The 11,115-nt window shown below is 42.5% G+C and overlaps 1 gene segment (V, D, J or C); it reads right to left on the bottom strand.

Annotated features, from left to right (window-relative positions):
- Window positions 1-4,559: 4,559 nt before the first annotated feature.
- LOC136392857 (probable non-functional immunoglobulin lambda variable 5-48) lies at window positions 4,560-5,049 on the bottom strand. The segment is given in 2 exon segments: window positions 4,560-4,873; window positions 4,992-5,049. Coding segments are annotated over 2 exon segments (348 nt in total).
- Between the last annotated feature and the right edge of the window lie 6,066 nt (window positions 5,050-11,115).

Below are 11,115 nucleotides of genomic sequence, written 5' to 3'. Positions count from 1 at the left end.
CCAGTGTGTTACAAGTGTGTTACGTTTACTCCCTTGCACTTTGCCTAAATATTGCCTGAGCACGGGGCAGCGCCATGTGTGTACAGTCTATGTGAGACTGGTGCTTGCCCTCAGGGCGGCAGATTGCAAGTTGTGGATTGCCTGCCTGCTTGGGAGGGGCCATTGTTTGCTATTGTTTGCTAGGAAAGGGGTTTGTTCCTCCAGCCTGTTTTGCTGGAGAGTCTGGAGAGAGAGAGGGAAGCAGTTCTTTCCTGCTGCTTATTTGTCCACCTTTGTGAGACTTTAATAAACGGATGGCCCACCATACTCTGTCTCTACAGTTCCTTTACTGTCTGCCCAAATCCAATGTGAACCTGCATGACCAGTGTCACTGGCCTTACACATACAAAATTGGCTCTAGTAGAAATATAGTAATTAACAAAACAATTTCTGTAGAAAAATTAAAAACATAATGAAACTACTTCATTGATTGCCATAAGATACACACATTTTCACAGGGAATCTCAGCCAAACCTTCAAAGATTAGGGGGTTCCAATTATGTTCTTCATATTTTCCAGAATACTCAAAAGTATATATAGCAGTCATAGTTTTTGGTTATAGCATTGATAAACACACATTACTCATGAATTAAACATAAAGGAAAATTACAGTCCATTAACATGAAATATTGCTACAAATCTTTGAAATAAGAGAGCCTAATAACATATAAATAATTCTATACACTCTTATGAAGTGTGATTTATTCTAATAATGCAAATTTTGTTTAATATTAAGAAATGTTTTAATATAAAACAATATATTTATAATCAATAAATATGATCATAGTGTCGTGATTGATACCAGCAACGCCCTTTTATCAGATTTAATAGCAACTCCTAAGAAGCCATAAAAATATAAACATATGCATTTATAATTTTAATAAACACTCACATACCTGCATAACTTAGCACTAAATGCAGCATCTTAGATAATGAGATGGGGAAGGGACATTCACAAAAATCAGCAACAGGCAAAGGTGACCATTATCTCCATCATTATTCACAGCATTCTGCAAGTACTCCTGCCCTCCATTCCCTGTGGTCTTCACAGACCAGACCAAGAAGGAGGAGGAGACAAACCCAGGCAGAGGCACCTGGCTCTTGATCAGCATGGGTCCTGACGGGACAGCTCACCCACTGAGCACACTGATGGCCAAGCTCCCTAGTGGCCCTGAAGGAGCTGTCAGCTGGTCGGAGCAATCTCAGGATTGTCACACACTGTCCCACCCGACCCTCAGACCCCACCTCACTTGCTGACTCACCAGGTCCTCCAGTAGAGGAGCACAGGGGCACTGAACCCCTTTTCCTGAAGCTGCTTGTGACATCACATAAGGACTCGGGGCCTCTGGGATTGAGACAAAGGGGGTGTGGGGCTAAGGGTGCCCCTCTCACTGTTAAGGGGTCTCAGAGAGCTTGTCTTGCAGGTGGATCAACAGAACACACACAGACATTTATTACTCATCCATTTTACTTCCAAAAAATAAAGACTATTTTCTCCTCAGTTTTTCACAGTGCAGATGCCCCAGTTTAAATCACTTCTTTTCCCAACACTCTCACCTCCTGTAACTGGAAACCCAAGTGAGACCCGAGGCTGCTGTGTCCAGTCAAGTGCAGTCTCTAAGTCTTTGTTCCAGACATGGGTGGGAAAGCTGGAAATCAGGCCTGGACAATTGAATCCTTGTGGGAAGTGGGATGAGTCAGAGCCAACTGCTCATGTGCCTTTCTTGGTCCCACAGGTGCAAGAAAGTCACACTTCGGTGAGGACACTGCCTGCCCAAGTGTGCAAGAGCCAGTAGAGAACTTTCCTAGCCTGCCTGGCCCAGAACTCTGAGCTCTCAGCGCAGTCCACCCGCGTCCCCTGCTGGTCTCAGAATGCACATCCAGCACCACATTTCATATCACCCAGCTCTCCTGGAAGGGTTCTGGTTTGTGCGGTTGAATCGTTTTGAGGTCACTACCCAGGGCACTAGAATGAGTAGGTCTCCTCAGTGGAGCTTGGGATTGAGTCATTATTTCTTTGTACTTTCCTAATGATCTCCAGACAGCAAAATGAAATGCAATGCTGCCAAATATTACAGGATTGTCTGACATTTGAGTTTGCTTCTGTCTGGCCCCTGGGTTCATTACTGGTAAGTGAACACCTTAAAACAAGATAGAGGATTAAGGTTCTGCAGAGAAACCTGTTGGTTCCAACCTGGTGATTATTTTACTGTATTTGCTGGTGGACTGATTTGGTTTCTGGGGTTGTCAGGGCTCCCGTCAGCTCCCCGTCCTCACTGCACACGTCCTGGCTCTTTATCTGTGTCTTCTCCATGAGAACATGACATTGTCAGAGAAGGCAGGTCCTTCATTGTTGATCAGTTCAGTGTGTTCTCATTTATGCTTGAACTCATCCTAGAAATACATATACACAGGGATGAGCAAAAATAGATTAATAGCTGCAAAACAGATAAATAATATAATAATTAAAAATAGTATAAGAAAAGATAAGTAATAAATAATAATATAAGTATAAACTCAGTGTTAAACTTTGGCCCACCCTTAAATATATATATATATATATATATATATATATATATATATATATATATATATAATAAATTTAAGGTATTTTTTGTCTAGTTTGTAATTCTCCTCAACATTACTATGAAAGAATATTTCATCTCTTTTCAAAGATCCTCAGGGCCTATTGTTCTTAATTTGCATTAGCCCTGTTTAGTTCATTTCTAGTGTTTGCTGCTTCATGCTCATGAGAAGGTTCGGTAATTTTCATGGGGTAAAATCGATAAATTCTAGGTTGAAAAAAATAGATATCTGTTCATTATCACACCAAACAAAGAACCACAGAGGGAAAGGTATGACAGGTCATGTGGTTACAGTGGAGAGGGTGAGCAGGTGACAGGTCTGAGAGCCATGTCCTCAGAGGGAGGGTTCCCAGAACCTGGAACTCAGGATTCCTCAGAGGGAGACCTCCAGGAAACAGACAAAGCAGCTTCCCTGAGCGGTGAGGGTGCAGGAGACAGGCATCAAGCCCAAGCCGGGAGCAGGGCCATGCAGGGAGGCGGGAGAGGGCCCCCAAGTCTCCCAGGGCACAGATGCCAGACTTGTGCATTTCTTGTCATCTGGCTAGCAGCTCTGAGGAGTATTTTGTATCTCAGTACAAAGGGATTCTGTTTGAATTAGAAGGCCAATAATAAAAGTAAATATTTTATTGACCACTAAAAACAGACGAAGTCAAGAACATGAGGCTGCCTGGTTTAATAGCCCAAGTGACAGCAGAGAATGTCTTGTGACTAGCAGGTGTTGGTCACAATCAAGGACAGGAAAAGAATGGGCCATGGGAGAGAAGAGGGCACAAAATTACCTCTCTTTTGCTTGGTACAGGTGTCCTTTGTGCATGGGGTGGTATTTATCTAAGTGACAGTGACAGTCAACCTCCTCATCAGGCTGGAGGTCAAAGGAGGTCAGTGAGGCCATGTGCACAACCAGGAGCCAGAAAGAGGGCTGGACCCCTGACACTCAGGCACTTTTGTCCCAAGTCACAGGTGCAGAAGTGTGCGCTTGCTGGGTGATAAGTGTGTTTGCTGCTTCATGCTCAGGAGACCATGACCTCAGATCCTGGCTCATCAAGGACTTCACAGGAGGAGTGACAGACACTGGGAAGTCCTTGCTCCTGATTTCCCTCAGCCCAGCCCATACCCGGGATTGTTGTAAAGCTCCAGTGGGGTGAGAGGACAGGGCACAGTCATGGCTTCAGGGTTCAGGAAGCCCCCTCTCAGGAGTCCACACAGCCCTGAGTTGTGTCGGCTATAAGAGCGTCTCATCCATAGGTCAACTCACCCCCTTCCCTGAAGTGGGCTCTGCATTTCCCCAGTAAGAGTGGAGCATCCTCACCCTATCAGAACCCCCAAATATTTCTTGACCTCAGCCACAAATTTCCCTCTTGATAACCCCTCTCTCCTGATTGAACAGCAGGCTCAGGTGCCCAGCAAAGGTTGCACCAGCTCTGAGCTGGAAGTCCTCATGGCCTGTAGTCACCACCCGGGACCTCACATCTTGGGGCCTCGTCCACGGTACTCAGAGCTCTTCCACCGCCTGTGCACAGGTGCTTGCGAGGAACGGGAAGGTCACTGCTCTGACCTCTGGAAGGGCAGAGTCCTGGCTGTGGAGGACGGTCCACCTGCTGGAATGGTCCCCAAGCTGTGAAAAATGAAAAAGGAGTCATTTGCTTATTTCAAGAAAAGAGCAGCAGTCCCACAAACTCTGGTTTACTACACATAATGAACAGGCAAAATGAAAGTGACATAATGAGGAATTTATTTTTGATATTGTTTTTATTTTCCTTAGACTTCAGAAACATGAAATAATAAATGTATAGTAGAGATTCTAAACCAGAAGTTACTTCCAAATATAGTTTACATCTAGAATTGCTTTTAGTGCTCATTTGTTGTGAATCAAGACTATGGAGGTGGATGTTTATGTCCCACTTCCCCATCTGTGTGTGTCACTGTGGGAAGCACCACTGTGGCTGGTCATACAGTAATAGTCCGCCTCGTCTTCAGGCTGCAGCCAGAGATGAGCAGGAGCCCCGCATTGGCCGATGTGTCTTTGGATCCAGAGAAGCGGCTGGGGACCCCGGAGCCTTGGTGCTTATCTGAGTCTGACTTGTAGTACAGGAGATACCGGGGAGCACTCCCTGGCTGCTGCTGGTACCAGTATATACCATAGCTGCCAACACTGATGTCACTCCTCAGGGTGCAGGTGAGTCTGGCTGATGCTCCAGGAGATGCAGAGAGGGAGGGCAGCTGAGTCAGCACAGGCTGGGACAGGGAACCTGAAAACACAGACACTCATGGGTGAGGGGTCAGAGACACCAATAAATATTATCAGGATTATGAGCAAGTGGAGAATGAGTTTTGAAAATGTCCAGTGTTTCTAAGACCTGATCCTACCTGTGCAGTGAGAGAGGAGCACGAGGAGGAGAGGGGTCCAGGCCATGGTGCTCACAGCCCTGAGCCCACAGTGGGGCTGGGCTGCCCCAGGCCTTCTTTTCTTCTCCCCCCTCTGCCAGAGGAGGGGCTGTTCATGCAAATGTGTGTCCCTCAGTGACCACCCAGCTTCTTCCTGAGCCCTGATGCTGAGCTCAGCTCACACCCCAGACTGAGAAGGAAGAAGTTTGATTTCATCCTTTGGGAGAGCCCTGGGAGGAAGCACCTGCTAAGACAACACAAAGGTGGGCTCAAGGGCCTCTACATGGTCAGAGTGAGAGCAGCTGCTGAGTCCCCATCAGGAACACAGGGACCAATCCTCAGACCCAGGCTCTATTGAGTGAATAGTTCTTACCAGCTGTGGTGGGAATTCAGGACTGTCCCACAGCGCCTCCTGCTGGTCAATCAACACACACCTCCTCATGGCGAAACTGTCTGGATTCCCTGCTGGTTACTGAAGATCACCAGGTCACTGTATCTATTCACATGTCCATAATTGACTCCCAAGAATATACTACCTATGATTCAGCTATTCCACCTCTGGGTATTTATTATCTCAACCTAAAAAATAGTAACTCAAAAAGAGATATGCACTCCCAAGCTCATGGCTGCATTACTTACAACAACCGAGATACAAGAACGGCCTAAATGGTCATCAATAAATGAATACATGTATTGATATGAATATATAAGAATATTATTTATTTCTAAAAATAGGACCTTTGGACAATAAGCTAATTGAAATACGTCTGACAGAGGATGACGAACACCATATGTTTTCACTGATAAGAGAATTAAACCATAACTTGGGGGTAACTTGCTCTGTTCCTTAATCTGTGTGTATTTTTCAACTTTTTCTTATTATAAAATTTCATTTCAAAATTGCATAACTAGCTACTTACAAAAACAAATAACTGAGTTATGAAAAATCATTGAATAAGTGTATTCCTGACTTTCACAAATTGAAAATATATTGTACTACTAATAATAAAAATATCTTTACCATTGAGTTAGCATCTGTTATGGACACCGAGTCTTTGTATCTTTGCCCTCACAGTCACCTGCCCATGACAGTTATGGATAGTTTATGCATGCAAGTACGTGTGTATGTAGTGCTTGTATGAGTATGTGTGTTTAAGCATGTATTTATTTAGGTTTGTATGTAAATCCATTTCTGTGTCTTTATACATAACTCAACACTATTATATATTTATGTATAGTTTTTACATCACAAAAACTTAGGTACTGATTATAATTTTGTACTATTATATATACACAAAAAACTTAAATAATTATATACATAAAGATATAGTTTTATATTTTATGTATATCTATAAATTATAGAGAGAGATCTAGGCACTGAGGATGGCAGAGACAGCCCTAGCACCTTCTGGTCCAGGACCCTGAAGCAGGTTGAGTACACTCACAGCTAATGGAACAGCCCCGCTGTGTGCAGCTGGTGGAAGGAGAAAGCGATGCCCCTCCCCCATACCGGCTCACTTTCCACCACAGGAAACTCCCTGTGCAGGGAGTGAGGAGGGGAGGGGAGGAACCCGGGCCATGACAGAGAGCCCAGAGCTCTGCTTGTTGAGGCCTAATGTTGTCACTGGGAAAATCCCTCCTTAGGTGTCTCCCCCTTTGCCCACGGAGCACTGTGGGTTGTGTTTCTTCAAGATATAGTTTTATTGCGTCATTTTCTGTGTATCCTTGGCTGAAAATCAGACCGGGAAATGACTTTATGGAAGGATAAGATACAATATGGGGCAAATGTGTGGGTCACATTTGAGCGTTCATGTGACTACTTCGGCATCAGATGGAGGCAAGTCACACACTTCAGTGACCGCTTTAGTGTGCAAGAGCCAGTAGAGAACATCCCTAGCCTGCCTGGCCCAGAACGCTAAGCTCTCAGGCGCCGTCCACCAGCGCCACCCAGTTCTCCTGGAAGAGTTCTGGTTTTGCAATTGAATATTTCCCATGTCACTACCTAGGGCAGTAGAATGAGCATATCCCCTCTGTGATGATGAGGTTAAGCCATTAATTTTTTCCAGAACATTGATGATCTCCAAAGAGCGCTATAAAATGAGATGTTACCAGATATCACAGGATTATATGATAGTTGAGTTTACTTCTACCTGGCCCCCACGCTCATTACTGGTATGTGTTCACATTATTCTTCTAGCACATGGACTTTTTTTATTATTGATTTTAGAGAAAAAGAAATGAAAAGAGAGAAGGAGACAGAAACATCAATCTCTTGTATGTGCCCTGACCGGAGATCAAGCCCCACAGCCTTTGCATATTGGGACAGTGCTCTAAGTAACTGAGCTATCCAGCCAGGGCCATGCCCACGCTGCTGTTGTCATGAGGGCTTCCTATTAGGTCGCCAGCCCCCAGGGAACATGTCTTGGCTTTTTATGTCTCCTTTGCCACGAGAACACAGCCCAGGCTGGGAAGAAGTGTCTTGTGTTCTTCATAATATGCAGGTTCTCATTCACCCTTGAATGTGATTCTGACAGTACTTCCTCTCTCCTGACTCTGAGGTAGCTAAGATAGTTTTGTCCTTTTATGCAATTCCTCTTAGTACAAAAATTGATATAAAATATTCTTATGGAGAGAACTCTACCCATTTTAGGGGCTCTTCTTTCATTATGAGATTTATAAACTCTCCTGTTCTGTTCTCTAATCTTCATTACTCCAGCTCAAGTTCATTTGTTAAGACCTTCATAGATCTAATGCAGGTTATGTTAATAAGGTCTAGGACCAAATCAACTAATATTTATTTCATATCATCCCAACAACAGAACCCATAGAAAAAGGTAGGACAGGTCATGGGGTTAAACCAGAGGAAGTGAGCAGGAGACAGGCCTCAGAGCCACACCCTTTCTAGAGAGCATCTCCTGGGGCCTGGAGGTCAGGTGCTCCTCAGAGTGTCATCACGAAAGCAAAATGAAACCCAGGTTCCCTAAAGGAGTCAGGGTTCAAAGAAAGACCATCAAATCTTAGACTAAGAGCAAGGGCAAGCATGGGGCTGGTAGAAGGCACCTGGTCTCCCAGGTCACCTATCCCAGATTTCTGTTGTCCTTTCACCCTGCCCATCACTCTGACGGTTATAATGAATCTGGGAACAAAGTGATCTGTTTGAACTGAAGACTAATAAGAAGTGGAGATGTTGTCATTGACCCCTAGGTGCAGGCCAAGAGGAGATCATGAGACTTCCTGGTTTCAAAGCAAATGTCTCAGCAGAGGAAACACCTGAGCAAGGATGGTCACAGTCAGGAACAGAGCAGTGATGGGTCACAGGGGAAGGAGGGTAGATTTTCGCCTCACATCTTTTTTTTTAATTTATTTATTAAATTTAATGCAGTGACATTGATAAATCAGGGTACATATGTTGATAGAAAACATCTCCAGATTATTTTGACATTTGATTGTTCTGTATACCCCACCCCCAAAGTCAAATTGTCTTCTGTCACCTTCTATCTGGTTTTCTTTGTGCCCCTCCCCTCCCCCAACCCCTCTCTCCTTCCTCGCCCCATCCCCCCCTCCCCCACCCCCCCACCCCTATTGCCATCGCATTCTTGTTCATGTCTCTGATTCCCATTTTTATGTCCCATCAATGTATGGATTCATATGGCTCTTAGTTTTTTTCTGATTTACTTATTTCACTCCGTATAATGTTATCAAGGTATTTCCATGTTATTGTAAATGATCCGATGTCATCATTTCTTATGGCTGAGTAGTATTCCATACTGTATATGTACCAAAGCTTTTTAATCCACTCGTCCTCTGACGGACACTTGGGCTGTTTCCAGATCTTCGCTATTGTGAACAATGCTGCCATAAACATGGGGGTGCATTTCTTCTTTTCATACAGTGCTATGATGTTCTTGGGGTATATTCCTAACAGTGGGATAGCTGGGTCAAAAGGCAGTTCGGTTTTCAATTTTTTGAGGAATCTCCATACTGTTTTCCACAGTGGCTGCACCAGTCTGCATTCCCACCAGCAGTGCAGGAAGGTTCCCTTTTCTCCACATCCTCGCCAGCACTTATTCTGTGTTGTTTTGTTGATGAGCGCCATTCTGACTGGTGATATCTCATTGTGGTTTTAATTTGCATTTCTCTAATGATTAGTGCTGTTGAACATTTTTTCATATGCCTATTGGCCATCTGTATGTCCTCTTTGGGAAAGTGTCTATTCATTTCTTTTGCCCTTTTTTGGATTGGATTGTTTGTCTTCCTGGTATTAAGATTCACAAGTTCTTTATAAATTTTGGTTATTAACCCCTTATCAAATGTATTGTCAAATATGTTCTCCCATTGTGTAGTTTGTCTTTTTATTCTGTTCTTGTTGTCTTTAGCTGTGCAAAAGCTTTTTAGTTTGATATAGTCCCATTTGTTTATCCTGTATTTTATTTCACTTCCCCGTGGAGATAAATCAGCAAATATATTGCTCCGAGAGATGTCAGAGAGCTTACTGCCTATGTTTTATTCTAATATGCCTATAGTTTTAAGGCTTACATTTAAGTCTTTTATCCATTTTGAGTTTATTTTTGTGAGTGGTGTAAGCTGGTGATCTAGTTTCATTTTTTTGCAGGTAGCTGTCCAATTTTCCCAACACCATTTGTTAAAGAGGCTGTCTTTACTCCATTGTATTTCCTTACCTCCTTTGTCAAATATCAGTTGTCCATAGAACTGTGGGTTTATTTCTGGGTTCTCTGTTCTGTTCCATTGATCTATATGCCTGTTCTTATGCCAGTACCAGGCTGTTTTGAGTACAATGGCCCTGTAGTATAACTTGATATCAGGAAGTGTGATACCTCCCACTTTATTCTTCTTTTTTAAGATTGCTGAGGCTATTCGTGTTCTCTTTTGGTTCCATATAAATTTTTGGAATATATGATCTATATCTTTAAAGTATGTAATGGGTATTTTAATTGGTATTGCATTGAATTTATAGATTGCTTTGTGTAATATAGACATTTTAATGATGTTTATTCTTCCTAACCATGAGCACGGTATATGCTTCCACTTGTTTGTATCTTCCTTGATTTCTTTTATCAATGCTTTGTAATTTTCCCAGTACAAGTCTTTAGTCTCCTTGGTTAAGTTTACTCCTAGGTACTTTATTTTCTTGGTTATAATTGTGAAGGAGATTGTTTCCTTAATTTCTCTTTCTGACTGTTCATTGTTGGCGTATAAAAATGCCTCTGATTTCTGAGTATAGATTTTATATCCTGCCACTTTGCTGAATTCATTTATCAGATCCAGTAGTTTTTTGACTGAGACTTTAGGGTTTTCTATATACAATATCATATCATCTGTAAATAATGATAGTTTTACTTCTTCTTTTCCAACTTGAATGCCTTTTATTTCTTCTTCTTGTCTGATTGCTGTGGCTAGGACTTCCAGGACTATGTTAAATAAGAGTGGTGAAAGACGGCACTCCTACCTTGTTCCTGATCTTAAAAGTATTGCTTTTAATTTTTGCCCATTGATTATGATCTTGGCTGTGGGTTTCTCATAGATGGCTTTTATTATGTTGAGGTATGTTCCCTGTATTCCCACTTTACTGAGAGTTTTGATCATTAAAAGGTGCTGGATTTTATCAAATGCTTTTCCTGCATCTATTGAAATTATCATATGGTTTTTCTCCTTCTTTTTGTTTATGTGATGAATTACATTGTTTGATTTACGAATATTGTACCAGCCTTGCCTCCCAGAATAAATCCCACTTGATCATGGTGTATAATTTTTTCCATATATTGTTGGATCCGGTTTGCTAATATTTTGTTGAGAATTTTAGCATCTATATTCGTCAGGGATATTGGCCTATAATTTTCTTTCTTTGTGTTGTCTTTGCCTGGTTTTGGAATCAGAATTATGCTCGCCTCATAAAAGGAGCTTGGAAGTCTTCCTTCCTCTTGAATTTTTTGAAATAGTTTGAGAAGGATAGGAGTTAGTTCCTCTTTGAATATTTGGTAGAATTCAGTTTGACCAAAGGCCCTGGACTTTTCTTTGTTGGGAGTTTTTTGATAACTGTTTCAATCTCATTTGTTGTAATCGGTCTGTTTAGGTTTTCTGATTCTTC

The sequence above is a fragment of the Saccopteryx leptura genome, chromosome 2 (assembly GCF_036850995.1).
Source record: "Saccopteryx leptura isolate mSacLep1 chromosome 2, mSacLep1_pri_phased_curated, whole genome shotgun sequence".
Classification (NCBI taxonomy): domain Eukaryota; kingdom Metazoa; phylum Chordata; class Mammalia; order Chiroptera; family Emballonuridae; genus Saccopteryx; species Saccopteryx leptura.
The sequence above is the reverse complement of the archived record's forward strand: the minus strand, read 5'-3'. Positions and strand labels throughout refer to the sequence as shown.